The sequence below is a fragment of the Crassostrea angulata genome, chromosome 2 (genome assembly GCF_025612915.1).
Source record: "Crassostrea angulata isolate pt1a10 chromosome 2, ASM2561291v2, whole genome shotgun sequence".
Taxonomy (NCBI): Eukaryota; Metazoa; Mollusca; class Bivalvia; order Ostreida; family Ostreidae; genus Magallana; species Magallana angulata.
Genome location: NC_069112.1, coordinates 18621763 through 18638740, shown reverse-complemented (window position 1 = coordinate 18638740; position 16978 = coordinate 18621763). Strand labels below are relative to the sequence as shown.

Genomic DNA, 16978 nt, shown 5'->3' with positions numbered 1-16978 from the left:
AACAATCTCCTTACTAGACATTGTTATATTACAACTACGGGTAGATATTTAGTAACACTTGTGTTTCCTGCATTACTTCTTTGCCTGTATATTGTATCCTCTCATACTATGCGCATTGTGTCTTGGAATGTAAGGGGCGCTATGTCGTCTACAATATGTCTGTCAAATCTCTTAGATGACACACAATGCGATGTTGCTATTGTAACAGAACACAAGTTGAAAGACATTCAAAATGTCAAAATGCATTTTGATTCAATACACAAAAACTATTTTAGTATTGTAAAAGTGGATAACAATACTGATAGCACTGCTAACAACGTTTGTTTCATTGGTAAGGAAGGTGTTGCATTTTTGATTTTAAAAAAACCCCATCTCATGTAATCAGTCAAAGAAACACCTTGTCATGAATCAAATCGTGTCTTTGGTGTCGAGGTTAAAATCTCAGGTGGTAATTTGTATATTTTTGGTGTATATATGCCTGCTGACAACAATATTGATGCTTAATATATGTATAAGCTGAATACTGAAGAATCATTGTATAATTACTATAGTACATATAGTGATGTACTAATAGCTGGTGACTTAAATAGTAGTTGTATTAGCAGAAACCATACAAACACTATGAAAGCACAGGCCTTGACGGCCTTTATCACAAGATGTTGTATTTGTATGCCTAGTGTAGATTTTAACATCCAAGGTGAAAAACATACTTTTATTCCCAAATGTACAATGCTAGATTATATCTTGTTTAGCAAATGTTTGTAAGTAATCTTATTAGGTACAGAATTTTCGAAGAGGGTCTGATACCAATTACATCAGATCACTTGCCAGTGCTTGCTCATGTACACATCAGTTTTTTGAACCGCTCGAACGCAAAATTCCCAGCTTGACACAAAGCTTCTGCAGACGCTATTGTAGCCTACATGACAAGTATGTGCCACGTGTTAGAGAAATTACTGTCCCGTCAAGTACACACACTGGCCGACGTGAACACTTTGTAGACGATCTCGTCTCAACACTTACAATGTCAGCCACACATAACATTCCGCATTCTGGCTACAATCCCCATACCCGTCCTGGTTGGACAAAAGATGTAAAGCATCTTCACACTAAAGAGCGAGAAATGCGCCGGATTTGGCTGGCGGAAGGTAGACCAAGGGGCATGATATTCGAATTCTACCGGAACTACAAGCGCGCAAAGAGACACTTTAGAGTTGCGCTAGACAACGAATTTAACAACTACATGTATATGAAATCCGTATACCATGACCTTGACACACGCAGCCGAATGTGATATTAGGCTTTTCTGGAAGTTAGTAAAACGACAGAAGAATAGAACCTCTCGCACCTATCCGGAAATTCGCGACGACAATGGAAATATCTACAACGACCCTTCGGGAGTTGCAGAAGCATTAGCTTTATAATACGAAAATATATATTCTCTTTCGGACCACGATTCGTTTGATGACGCATTTCGGTGTCGCGTTGAAACTAAATTCTCGTAAATGGAAAAAGACTGCTCTGAGCTGAAAGGAGAACTTCCAGGCGGACCATTAACAACCGACGAAATGCTACCAATCATCCGGAACCTCAAACAAATGAAAGCACCTGGCCTAAACAAGATCACGTACGAACATATCATCTTCGGTGGAGAATTAGCAACCCAGGTCGTTGTCAAACTATTTAACGAAATCGTTATCCAAGGTAGTGTGACCCAGGGAAAAAGTATAAGTCGATCGGTATTCGTTTTACAAGATTTATTAAAACTCCGCAAACTTATTACACTATTCCGCGAGGTCGGGAGTCGGTGGTACGAGCGCCTTGACCATCGCTCTCCAACTGCCGAATAATTGAAAATGGCAACCAATTACATATAGATAACAAAACATTTTTAACAAAAGACAATAATAGAAAAGTAAATATAGAGCGTTACTTCAAATTAACGGATTACTAAGATAAACTGTGAGTCAATTAAGGGTGTCCGGATCAAAGTCACTCAACGCCAGTGACAGGGGAAAAGGTGTCATGTCCAACGGGATCATTTTACACGGTGATAGTAGAATCCCTTTTTCTTGGAAGAAGGGCTTTATAGTCCCCTTATTCAAAGGAGCAGACGAACCAAAAACTTCATGTAATAGTTATACAGACCGGTCGCTTTATTATCGTGTTTCCTCAAAATATTCGAAAGTGTTCTCAACAACAGTATAAAGCAACATATTATTGACTCCAGTCTGTTTCCTTGTACGCAACAACAGGGATTCCAGGGAAAACTCGGCTGCTTAACAGCCTCCTTTAATTTACAGGAAACTATTTATCATAACCTGGAACAAGGAAATCGTGTGTATGTCATCTTTCTGGACAGTACCAAAGCTTTCGATACTGTGTGGAGACATGGGCTCCTAGTTAAGCTCTTTAACATGGGTATAAAGGGACAATTGTGGTCTATTCTACATGACTGTAATACGGACACTTGTAAATCAAACACAGTCTAGATGGTTTCCAGTGCAACAAGGTGTTAGATAAGGGGGTGTTTTGTCGACCTTTTTCTATCTAGTATACATTAACGACTTGATTTTAGCTCTTGAGCAGTCATCTTAGAACACAGGGATACTTAATATTACAAGTAACTGTCCTTAATTGGCTGATGACATCTCGTGCATTGGTTTAACGCCACGATCACTACAGAACATGCTTAACATCGCTTATGAATACACTACAAAGTGGCGGTTTAACTTTAACGCGTCAACATCGTGCGTCCTCGAATTTCACCCCAACTAACGGAAACCAAATTTGGATCATTTGTGGTATTTAGTCAATGACACGATTTCCCCAAGACACATACAACAATTTAGGTATTCTAGTGAACAACAAGTGTAACTTCTCTGACCGCATCAATTCTGCTTGCCGCAAGGGTAATAATACCTTTTACGCACTTTCAGATATCGGTTCTCCCTACCTTAATCCACTGACAATAGCACATATATACAAAACTGTAGTAATACCCTCTATGCTTTACGAATGCGAGCTTTGGAACAACTTGTCAGCGAAAAATACTCAGCGGTTACACGTATTCCAACACTCGGTGTGTAAAACGGCGCAAACAAGGTCCGATATTTGCGAAAGCCTCCTTGGTGTGTACCCCATCAGTTCTGAAATTGACAAAAGAAAGCTCATCTTCTTGGGATGACTTTGTCTTCTAAACTACGAGATTCTAGCAAACAGGATTTTCTTAACCCGCCATTTCTCCTTCCTAGAAAACCTATCTAAATACTTGGATTTATACCGACATTCTGATTTTGCTGACAGAATATAACCTCCAAGAATTTTTACAACAGTGGTTGGATACTGGAACATTTCCCAATAAGCAAACCTGGAAAATAATCGTGAATCAAGCATTTAATCAACGTCACAGAACTCTCCGACAATCCCGCATTTCCGCTGATCCCGGATTCTCAAGACTTTTAGCTATATTCCAAGACAAGGATCCAGCTAAGTTTTCAAATTGGCGTTTTCCTACAAATTGCTAAGAAATCTCTCAGTGTAAATTTATTTGCAAATTAATTTCGGATCGACCTTACAAAAACCTAGATACATGTCAATTATGTGGCACCATACTTTATGATTTCTTCACTCATGTAACATGTTCCTGTTCTGTAACCTACGCAATCCGTAATGCCTGGTGGTCAGAGATCTCGAACTTATTTAGTGTCTATCTCTGCAGCGAACTCTGTGCTCTCTCATACGATGACCTTTTTAAAGCGCTAAGCATAGCTCAGCGCTTTATTGTCGTTAGACTTCTATTCCCGGTGCAAGGAATAACTGCCCTCTATGAGCAGAAATATACATCATTTAAACTGGTAAGAGGTATAGGGAACCAGTTATCTGGGTGACGGAAATGGCCGAGTAGATACGATTGGTTTGCGGGGCTTACGTACATCAGCACGGGATGCTACGCAGTGATGAAAAAATATAGTGCGTATTCAGAAGCTAAAATATAGAAAAATAAAATCGATTCTTTGCAAGAAAATATCAAAAACTGTGATAAATCACTGTTCAAAAGGTATAATTCGTGATTTTAACATATCTTTTTTCAGGCAAGTATCCATATACAAATCGTGTTCAGCTTTAATTCACATCATCTTAAGAAAGTAACATATATTTAAAGAAATCTGGCCTTCGATACTTTAAATTGATATTCATTAAACATAAACCAAAATTTCAATAAGGCTCATTTCCGTCTACGCTTGCACACAGTAAATTTTCTTAGAACTAAGCTAGGTTAGCGCTTTTCAGTACTTTCAGTACTTTGATTTTGATACTCCTCGGTCGCAAAACGTGTGCGCATTTAGATGAAAATAACACAAGCAATTTCCAAAAACTCAATTATCATCAAGTGCTAGATTGTGCCTCGCTCTACTATCGAACCCTGTATAACGAGTCGTCCGCTGACAACGTCAGCTACTCGAACAAATCTCAGAAATATATAATAGTTGTATATAGATTAACCTAATATATTGTATGATGTTATATTACTAATATATTTTTGATATGCATGTGTTTACAATCTCTGGAAAGAGGAAATAAAGAATGAATGAATTTACTAAGATTGCATTGGATCATGTTTGTCGTATAAATAGGACTTTATTCGTACGCACAAACTGCAATCTATCAACGTTGTTTTACAATAATGTAAAATAATACTTTCATCAGTCATTGTAATAAAAACAAAATAATATATATATTACGGGGCGCTCACCCGTACAGTAATAATACTGGGCCAACCGTGAGCTTTTTCTCTTGTTGTTGGACCCAGTCTCATAAAACCTCCAACAAGCCAACACGCGTTTTAGTTTTCAGACTTTAATATAGATTTTACATGAAATATACTTTTACATGAGTTTGGTATGCATCAGCACCGAAGGTCTGATTCCAACTGACCATATTTTACAATTCAGAATAATATATGATGAACAATGGAACAACACAATGAAGGATTAACATAATAAGTACAGATGTAAGTAAATCAATTATCAAACAGCTATTGAGTAACTCGGGACATTTTAGCAGCATGTACATAAAAGGATTAATAAGATGAAAGAAGCTTAAGTGTCAATAAACATAAACAGAAGTCAATTAAAAGATTAGCTGTCCATTACTGATTGTGCCTCAGGTGGGATTAATGCTGTGCGGAATTTATAACGTTTATAAAACAGTTGTCGAAATAGATAAAAAGTTTTTGTAGCAATTAACACGAAGTCCGAAAAAGTTAATTTACACAATAATTAAATATAGTCCGAACGATTGAATTTCACACCGTGACATATAGACAGTTGATTAATACAGTGCAAGAAAAGTAACAAATACGCCGTAAATCATCTACTAACGAGTACTGTAATTACACAGTCAAACTAATACACATCAAATGAGGACTTTGATACACACTGTCAACAGAGGTCAAATTGATATACATACCGTCAAATGGGGACTTTGATATACACACCGTCAAATGAGGACTTTGATATACACACTGTCAACCGAGATCATATTGATACACACACCGTCAAATGGGGACTTTGATATACACACTGTCAACAGAGGTCAAATTGATACACACACCGTCGAATGGGGACTAAAACAAACGAATGCTGAACGAACGGAGAACGAACAGACTGTGAACGGTATCTGAACGCTAAACGGAATTTGGTGAGCGCTTAGTGAACAATGATTATACGGAGTGCGCGAACGAAGGACAGACTCTAGCGCTAGGGACGGTGACCGTACGATAAACGCTAGATGAACGATTGATTTGGAATACATCGGGCGTTTTAATTGATTGTACATATGTTATAATTATGAAAAGATAGATAAATCGTGTTTAAGAGGGCTGGATGGTAGTGGCCATTTTTAGACTTTATTAATCTCCTAGGAAGAAGAGCTATGTTTAAAGATATAGAAAAATATTAAAATTTTAAAGCTAAAATATATGGATTTTTTTACTAAATGATAGTTTACAACAGAACAAATCATATCTAAAAACTAAGGGAAGATCTGACCACCCAGCCTCCTTGATAAGACGTACAAGAACACTTCTATGTAAATATATCGTTGAAATATAGGACTGGCATTGGTCTCAGTCTTTACAAAAAGCATGTCAGTTTCCGTTCCGGTCAATGACTTCAAGCCACTTGTTATTTGTTTCTCATGCATCGCTTTGGTTCTGTAGTCAATACACGTAACGTGTAAAGATAGAATAAACTATGTCATAGTCGTTGTTTGAGCAACATGATATGTGGACGCAATGTTAGTTCCTATCATTAAAAAATCATCTTGTATTTCTCAGTTCACTTTTAACAATGCAATTACTTCAAATGCGTTTACTTACAACTCATTTCTTTGGATAATAAGAGCCATTGGAGTAAATTATACATATTATGAAATGAAATTTAAGAAATTAAGTGTCGTTACTGAAATGTAGCCCCACAGCTGAAAGCTATATGGTATTGTCTTATAAAGAAATAGCTGCATCTTCTATGCAGCATCTTCCTCAAGTATTATTTCCAAGTAATGTTCTTTAAAGACAAATTCAACAGTTTTGCTCGGCACGAGTTGTTGCATTAGTAACATCTTTAGATGTAACTTAGTGTACCCCCTCCTTCCGGTTCGTTGGTTTGTGGCAACGCACTTTGAAAAAATTAAGCACAATGAAATTTTTTTTCAAAGTGCGTTATATTTGGGACGAAATCAACGCACTTTATTTTCAAACTGCGTTTTTAAGGCCATTTCTCATGCAAAAACCTTTGAAGGTCAATTTAAACATTGCTTATATGGAAGTTTACGTTCAACATACAAATTTTGAAAAATTTAGAAATATGCACAGTAGATAATACCAAAGTAACATACATGAGAGAATCGACTTCTGATCATATGTGTATGTTGGTGGATAAATTGCAGACAGCGACATTTTCTACGTATTTCTTTAGTGTCTCTCGTACTTCAAACAGCACGTGGTAATTTGTGGTGGAATGAACAACTGATTTTGATTGACTGGAGTACGTGGACTCGCCTGTTACTAATTGATTGAATTTAAGCATTATCATTAAACGATTAATTTTATGTAAACTGAAATTTTATGAATTGTGATGAGATAGTGTAATTGATATACATGTTCGTTTATGTTAAATTCCATGTACACCTTTCTCTCTTTCTTTATCTCTCTCCTGTCGTGGGAGGGAACAATTTTTAAAAAGAAGCACATTTTTAGACTATACATGAAATATTAGAAAATATAAATTTAATACATGTATTGTACTTTAAATTCTTTATGAGAGTTATTTTCTAAATCGGGCCTTGAATTATATCAAAGAAGTAAATAAAGACAAGATCGCGGAAAAAAACCCATTTTATTTACCGATATATGTTTGCGAGCTATTAAAAATATCTTAAAACTGCATTGCATATTATTGTATATGAAAATATACTTAAACATATATCATTCTTTAATATAAATTATAAAAATATTGTATCTTTTTCAAGGCTTTTTATTTTACGTGTTCTTTATTACGTCATATTTATTAAAAATTAACAACACGCTGGGATCTTGGACATACTGGAAAACTTGATTCATTTTACGTTCATTTGTATTGCAGATGATAATGTAAATAAAGCATTATGTAAATAAAGCATTATATCAAAACAATGTACCTCGTCAATCGTGTAACGAATTCCCGGATACATGTGCATTTAGCGTATTTGGAAGGCAGGCTTTGATGTTATATGACATCGGCACAATTCGTATAGGTTTAAGTTTTTAGTTTTTACAATAGTTTCTCCAGCTTCTGTGATCTCGCTGAATTAATTCAATTTGATTTCATCGCGTGCATACAAGTGTTTTCATATCTTCTTTTTTTCTGAGAACGATCTTTTCACTTTGGAGTTCCGAATGACAATGACTAATGAACTTTGAGTGAACGATTTGAGAACACAAGTTGAACGCACGATGAGCGAATGGTGAACGCCTTATGAACGGTAAGCGCGAGCGCTTTGTGAACGGAGAGCGCACGGTTAGCGACGCTCGACTGAACGCACGGAGATCGAACGTAAATTTTGTAGAGAATGTACCGTCAAAATGAAAACTCTTATATATATATATGCACTCTCAAATGAGGTCAAATTGATACATATACCGTCAAATGAGGACTTTAATATACGTACACACACTGCCAACTGAGAATCAGTATGTATCAAATTTAGTAACCAAAGTCCCCTACAATCGCTTCGTGAGTACATAACTGAAAAACACATTAAATTACGGTAAAAAAATATACACACAGCTCAGGCACGTAGCATCGTTTTTTTTTTGAAATTGTGTGGAGGGGGGGGGGGGAGCAGACTTCACAATTCACAAGCAAAAAAAAACTAATTCGCCAATCGGGTCTGAAAGTTACTCAAACTTGCATTATAATACTTATTTTGTTCATTTCCAAATGCATACCACCTTTTACAAAGTGTGTGTGTGTGTGTGTGGGGGGGGGGGGGGGGGCAGATGCCTCCAAATTCAAATTGATATATTTCTTTAAAAATCTCTGTTGCCCCTGCCCCCCCCCCCCCCCCCCCCCCCCCGCTATATATGCCTGCAGCTGATTATTATCACTTCAATTTCATGGCTACTTTTCGCACAACTTTGATAACTGCAACCAATCAGTGAATGATGCACGGATTTCACCAGTGATTAAGTTTATGGTCATGGGGCGGCTATTATAATCGTCGCAGCTGTCAAAATAGATTGTGTCGCTGTGCATTAATAGTGAAAACATTTATTTATTATTTTCACTTAAACAATATAATGCTGTCTTTGATGATTTACGCGGGAATGAAGGAAGCGACATTGGAGAAAAAATACATAACCCGCGTGGTTATATTTACATCTTTCTTTTAAGGTGGTATGGAACACCTCCATATTGCGACGTGCTTCCTATCAAAATAAACAAAACATTCAATTTAATTCTATATAATTTTTCTTTCACAAGTATGTACCTAACAGCTTAGCGCAATCAATTAAAGCGTCGGTTGCGAATCTGTACGTCATGAGTTCGTATCCTTTGAGGCTTTTACAATTTTTACCTTTCCAAAAAAAATTAATTAACGTATTGGCAAATATTGTACAATTTAAAAATTATAAACCGATGAAAGCATTTTGATTATAATGTACTTTTATTCACATTAATATCGCCAGGTGCCCCATACCACCTTAACTTAAACAATAAAATGCTTACTTCGGTGATTCATGCGGGTATGAATTTGCGATATTGCAAAGATGCGACCGCAAAGCTCGATCGAAGGCAGAAAAGCGATCCTCCTTCCTTTGGATTCATGTTTTTTTTTAAATCTTATTCTTATTTTGAACTTAGTGTCTTATAAAAGAATTATTAAAGAACATAATGCGGCTTAAATGTTATGCCGTATAATAACATAACAAAAATCATAGTTCTCTTACAATATTTTTTCATACACGAATTTCTTTGCAAAGAATGAATCCTCTAAACACTGCGATCTTTTCCCTTTTTTAAACGCCAATATTTTTTTATATTTTTTTTTTTTTTGGGGGGGGGGGGGGGGGGGTCCGAAATAGCAAGGTCGTGCTTCGGCTAACGCATGGAAAGAAATATAAACATTTAGTGAAATTCTGAATCATTGTGTATAACTTGATAAATGTTTTGTGTAAATTGATAAATGTTTAAATGTCAAGATAAATGCATCAAAATAATGTTCCTTAGTTATAAAAGTATCGAATAAGGATTAATACGAAGCTGACATAGCATAGTTAATAAAGTAGCGCGAGACGTTATGTATGCGCAGATAGTTAAGTTTGCCGGATGCACTGTGATCGACCGAAGCCGATCACAAAAATTGTATACTTCAGTGCAAACTTAGCCGTTACGGCTATGTAGGTCATTGTATTATTTGAATAAAAAGGCGGGGCGTCATTCAAGCGTGCGAATAGTATGCATGAGTATATTAGCGTGTGTTCGAGGTGTATACATGTATCATTTCTTTAAGTGATACCAAAGAAAGCAATCTAAAACCCACCTCACCTTTTTTAAGCTTGAGACCGACAGAGTATAATAGAAATTTAGATTTTGTTTTTACTGCTTGACTTACGAGATGTCTTTGAAATTATTTAACGGCAAATAATTCGTTGGATTAAAATGTACGCTTAAAATGCAAATCGAATATGTAAACAGAACGCCTGACAATGGATACAATATTTTCCATAATTTACAGAACCCTTTTTTCTTAAGAGATAATTAGATCTTATTATATTTCCGTGAATTTCTAGAATTTATTTCATTAAGCATATAATTTTGAAAAATCTGAGTGTTCCGACAAATATGCGGCTAAATTGAACTACGCTCTTTGTATAGGGAATAAATCGTTTTAAAAAATTGTAATTGAATATCAGTATTATCACTTCTAAAAAAATCAGTGTAGGTACAGTCCAAAAAAAACTAACGGGCATAATTTGACTCTGAAGTACATTGCATGTCTCTGATTTTCTGTGTACCACAGTACTGATGCAGCATGCGTACTTATGCAACATGCGCACAGCTGCTCACTAAGCGTGCTCCAGACTTGAACTGGCAGTACCAATATTTGATAGGGTCCTCCTTGTCCAATGCATCAAACTGCACCCACAAAAAGGATTTTGACGAGACATGACGTGATTTGATTTCGATCACGATGTGGAATAGGTATGCTAAAAGCGTGAATGTGAATAGAGTTGAATCACGTGCACGTGATTGTTATTCATGAGGGCAAGACGGGTTGAAATTCGTAAACAAGGCACATAATAGAGACACGCACACAAGATTTTGCACTTTTTAAATAAAAAACAAATGAACGCACGGCTGTTTCAATTTATCCCATTGATGTGAATGATTAATGTAACTGTTTTCATTAACCATATTTACGAAAACTTGAAACATTAAAATAAATGCGCTCATATACATGTAGAAAACAGGCTCTCAAAATGAGCAATGAGAAATCGATGTAAACAACATACCCCTGCTATATTAATCAAGGCAATGTGTTATTACACTGCATGGAAGTAAGAATTTAAAAACCTCAATGTGTAGAAAATCTTTAATTTCTTTTGCAAATTACGGGGGGGGGGGTGTTGTTGACGTTTAGAAGATTTTTCTTATTATACGTGTAATTTCATTACGCAAAGCTGAATCAAACCATGGCTTATCTTTTGGTCCTATAGTTAACTTATTTTTCCGGAATATTTTTTCTATTGTGTGCTGGAAAAGTACATGTACAACATGTACATGCATTTTAAGTACCGGTTTGATCGACAGCATCGATTTAATTCGTTTGACATAAACATGCGTAACTTTATGATCACTCATGGAGTCATGGGTGGAGCTCAAATTGATACACAAATCGTCAAATGGGGACTTTAATATACTCACAGTCAAATAAGGCCAATTTGATACACCCGCAGACAAATGAGGACTTCATTGCACATACACACACAGGCAAAAAGAATTTTGCCTAAAAAATGATTATTTGTTCTTTACCCAGCCGAGCTGTACCATGCACATTAAAATGTGGTTATTATTATTAATACTGTTACAGTTTTTAATCCACAGAAGAGCCTAGAGGTTTGCAATTGAATTTATAGAAGTAAATCTAAATTGAAATTTAAAAATTGCATTTTGTGATTAAACCAATTGGCATCTGCACTATCTTGTAAGCCCAAGTACTTTTTTTCATAATACATGTACATGTATGTAAATATATATATTTTCATAAAAGATTTCCTTTAACTTAGATTAAAACGTGGGGCAAAACTTACGAGACTAGAGTCTGTAATAGGTCCTCATCTGCCTATAAACAATACAAATTTTATTACGTAATCTCTAAATTTCTTGTAATTAACGCATTGATATATAGTTGATCGCATGACAGTTTCATGTTAAATTAGCGATACTTTGAGCAAGCTCACAAATGATAACCCCCGCTATGATTTTTTTTTTTTGCTGTTCTACACAAAAATATAAAAGGCCGCGCTTAACAAAAGAACTTAAAAAATATGACCAAAATTAAAAATGCACATAATGCAAAATTTATTTAGAATTTTAAGTTAATGCCAGAAAAAAATACACTGTTCCTAAAATATTGAAACTATTTGACAGGAGTGTTAACGTTACAATTCCATTTGTTGAGATTCATTTTGTGAGACTTAACAGATTTACGACTTAGTCGCTAGTTCTGTAGTAAAACGCACCCCTTGGGTATAGTAACAAAAGCAGGACATTTTAGGCAATCATATAATGTTATAGTTCAATATGGGTAGGAACTCGGTAAATATGATTTACCAAAGTTGCGGGGTATTAAAAGCCTAATGTATTAATGAAGAATTTACTCGTCTTGATCAAAAAGTTTTAATTAATGGATACACCATTTTCCTTCCAGTAACCTTGAACCACAAATGACAAAAGCTCAAGGTCATGAGATATTTTCAGGTCACAGGCAATCCATGTGTCAAGTTTCAGCTTCTAATCATTATCCATTACAAAATATATGGCCTAGACATGAATTATGCAATTTTTTGGAGTGACCTTCAACTTGCACAAACGACCTTGGGTCAAGATCATGACACACCCTCAGGTCATATGCAATCTTTTTATGGAGTAGGACTTCCCTCGTTTTTCCATAAGAAAGATAAAGACACAAATTATACAATTTTCTTTCCAGTGATCTTGTACTTGCACAAATGACCTTGGGTCAAGATCACAACACACCCTCAGGTTGTAAGCAACCTTTGTGTGAAGTGGGGAATTGTAATGTTCCTCCATTAGAAAGTAAGGTCCTAAATGATTGCACAGACAGACGGACAGACAAGGTGATTCCTATATCCCCAAAACTTTATTATACCTAAAAATTATTATAAATAAATGCATTTCTTTACTAGTTTTAAAAAGAATGACCTAAAAAGAAATCAAAACGAAAATCACACTAAATGGCAAAATACAACTTTAATAACATTTCTTTTATCAACAAGAGCTAATTGAACACTAAGCATAGCAAATTCATTCTTAATATAAAATAGATAACATTGACTGAATTCATTTACCGTAATTAACAATAGCTTAGCCAACTACGCTCTTGCTGTAGATCTTTATCATTCCAAATTCACCTTCATTTTAACTTCATGTACATGCAAAACAGAGTATGAAATGGTTAAATCCTTAAGGATATTGTACATATATGTAGTAAATATTTCATATGGAAAGATCATTAAATACATGTATATAACAGCTAAGATCTGGCATTATTTTCATCAATTTTTTAGCATTCATGTCACTAGGCAGTCCAACATGATATTCATGAGACACCAAGTCTGTCACTATAAAAAGGCTTTTATCAGGTTTATGTGTATCATGAAGGCTAACAGCTGAGCTTACAGCTTTATTTTACTTGTCATAAAAATTTCTTCATAAGACAACCACTATTACAATGAATATTCAAAATCATTATAAAGATACTAAAAATTACTTTTAAAGCAAAAGCAAAAGCTCCTCTGTCTCTCTCTCTAGAAAACTAACAAGTAAATCAATGCACATATACTACATTTCTGATCTGTCTCTAGTTCTGAATATTATAAAATTTCTTTTCATTATAGAAACAAGTCAATTTACACTTGAATCCTACTGTTTAAGTAGCTTCAAGTTTGTATTTCTAACAAAGTCTTTGACTTGTTTCCAGGTTCAATTTTTCAAACTCTCTTCTTTTTGAAGAGCCGGGTCACAGTCATGTTTTTTTGGCAGGGTCCTTAGATTTAAAAACTGGCCCATTTGCCTCCTAACTGCTGCTTTCTCAGCTGCTGTTCATTAGGTTTTCTTTTTCCACTTATTCTTTTAAAACCTGGAAGTAACACAACAAATTACAACTTACAAGTTCAACTGCCTTAATCAAATAACATATTGACATAAAACCCAGCTTCAAAAATACATAAACATGCATTACTCTCTGCATGGCTATTTTGTATGGCAGAAGCTTATACTTTAGTTTTTTTGTTTACTTTCTGTTTTAATTCAGACAAATACCTCTTTGCTTTTTAAGTTCTTTGCTTGGGGGATCTTCTTTATCTCCAGTTCCAAACACCATTTCTAGACAATCTTAAAACAAAACCATAAGAAACAGTAGCTGGTGATGTCTGGGGTCACTTTGGTGACTGCAGACCAGGATCCATTATTAAGGTCCCTCATTTCAATATAGTAAGCTGTTAGAGGAGATCTGCCATCATTCTTGCTGGGTTTCCAGGCTAACACCAAAGAGGTTTTCTGAATGTCTGAGAGTATGACTGGACCAACTGGTGGCGACGGTTTTTCTGAAAATGCACATAAAATACACTTTTTATATGCATTTGAAAAGAAATCTCAACAACAGAAAAAAATCAAAGTACTCAAAATACATGATGTGTATTGAAAACGTTTTCATGAAATGGCATTGTTACAGACTAAATAAACCCAGTGCTTTTGATGGCAGAGTCAGGCAGACCTAATCAAAGATCATGTAAATACAAAAATTTGGTTAGCCTTATTCATACACCAAGCTTTGTAAATACAGTGTTTGAAGTGCTTAAACAATGAGTTTTAGCTCAAGTTTACCTGGAGGTCTCTTTGGAACAACAGACGTGTCCAGTTCACAGGTTTCTCCTTGTCCGTTCTGGTTCAGGGCAGTTATAGAAAAGAAATACTCTTGGTCTTCATTAAGTTTGGGGACCTTGTAAGACGTCTCAATAGCCTTTAGAGTGGCCACCTCCTCCCAGTCACCATCAGAGCCTCTCTTCTGCTTCACCACATACCCTGTCACCTTGAAGCCTCCATCTGAAGACAGTGATTTCCAATCCAGTGTCACAAAATCGGGACCAAGTTTAGACACTTTGACTTGTCTTGGTGAAGATAGAACATCTAAAGAGAAACAAAGATATTTAACCAGTAATCATACATTATCTTACACATTTAAGCATACATTTCAACATATGTAAGCTCTTACCTATCTTCCTCTTAAGTCTCACAGGTTCTTTGGTCTCTAGTGGTGAGACTTGTCCCTCCTCATTAACAGCAGACACCCTGAACAGAGTGTCAACGAGGTCTTTGGGAGAGTATTTGGTGGTGTTGTCATCCATCTCGGCCACTTTGCTCCATCTTGCTCTGGTGCTAGGTCTGGACTCAATAACATAGCCTGTGACTGGAGAACCGTTATCTTTTGTTGTTGGCTTCCATTCAAGTCAGCAGATGAAGCAGTGAGATTGGACACACTGAATGGTCCCTTAGGGGCAGATGGTTTGTCTAAAACAACAAGAAATCTGTGAGTCAATACACTGTACTCACTAGTTATACCCCACCCTGATGTGAATAATAAACACATAATGTAACAGAAAGTGCTCAAAAATGAATCCCATTAAATGGAATGCCTACCACTAAACAAAGAGTACATGTGTTAAAATCTCTCGCATCTGCGATGAGCAATTTCTGAGAAAACTGTAATGAAAATTTATTTTAAATTCAAGTCTAAGAATACATTTGTCATTTCATAGGAAAGTGACATCTAATTTGTACAAAAACCGACTCCCACCATATGTCATAAGCCTATACAATGAGTGTGTTAAAATCTCAAGCAACTGTATAAATAATAGTTGCCAATTTAAGAAGAATGTGACAGAAATTTGTTACCAACATACAGATGAACAAACAGACCCAGATGGATAAAACAGTATATCCCCCCCTCGTTTGAATTAGGGGCATCTCACTGGTTAGTAAATAAATTTAAAAGTAAAACAATACGAAAAAACCAATAATTCTGCAAAAAATGCAGATGTTCCTAGAATATAAAAACATAGGTAATCACAGATTACAAAGCTCACCGAGACGAGGGATCATGCACCCTTATGAGACATCACCTTTATGAGACCACCTTTATCATATTATATGAAAATCATACTTTATGATCTTGGATATTCATGGATTAAGAAATAAAGTACGAGTTTTCGTGAATGTTGCAGAATAACCTCCGAGGTCGAGAAATGTTGTTTTGAAATATAAAAACCGAGGCGCTAGCCGAGGCTTTTATATTTCAAACAACATTCACGAAAACAAGAACTTTATTTCTATTCTACTAACAGCCCAGTATTTCTACAGATCGTTTCTCCTATAGAGAGATGATCTAGGTCATTTTGACGGCTGTTCCGTGTAACCCCAACAGTTTTGTTAGTAATGTTTACATGTGTATCGATCAAAGGAATCACATGCAGACGACAGACTTTTTCTTAGGATTTTAATACTCTTGAAGTTCACTTATTTATTAAATATCTTTGAATCACATTCCTAACATTTTAAGGGCAATTTAATACGATTATTACTACTACACGTTATATATTTTATGTAAAAACACGCAGTGAAAATGTGCCAGGGAGGTCCTAGGAACAGCCGCATTAAAAATAAAGATTTGAGGCAATACACATTGTTTTGACTGGAACTAACACGTGAAATTGACATGGTTTTAAAACTTTTTACGGTTTGAAGTTGTACTTCCATGATCAGTGCGAGACAAATAGGTATTTCTGATCTGATAATTTACTAATGTCGTTCGTGGTATATTGAAGAATAATGTCCGCGGCATCTCTTTGATCTCGGCAATAACTGTAGTAGAATGTATCATAAAATACAATACTATAGAGAACAATATCATGATACAATATCATATCATAAAATATCAAAAAAATTGATACAATATTATATTGCATCATATAACTTCTTACAATATAACATATGATATTATATTGTATCATATTAAACAATAGTGTTTCATATCAAACAATACTTAATCATAGGAATCATGTTATATCATTTAACAACAACCTCATCTTTCTATCAAGCAGGTTTAATTGAGGTAGGAGATTTCTTTAACA

The 16978-nt window shown here is 35.4% G+C and overlaps 1 protein-coding gene across 1 annotated transcript; it reads right to left on the bottom strand.

The window, feature by feature from the left end:
- Window positions 1-14106: 14106 nt before the first annotated feature.
- LOC128173460 (myomesin-1-like) lies at window positions 14107-16777 on the bottom strand. Its single transcript, XM_052839151.1, is given in 5 exon segments — window positions 14107-14395; window positions 14676-14978; window positions 15064-15175; window positions 15178-15359; window positions 15489-16777. Coding segments are annotated over 5 exon segments (837 nt in total). The 5' UTR covers window positions 15508-16777; the 3' UTR covers window positions 14107-14174.
- Between the last annotated feature and the right edge of the window lie 201 nt (window positions 16778-16978).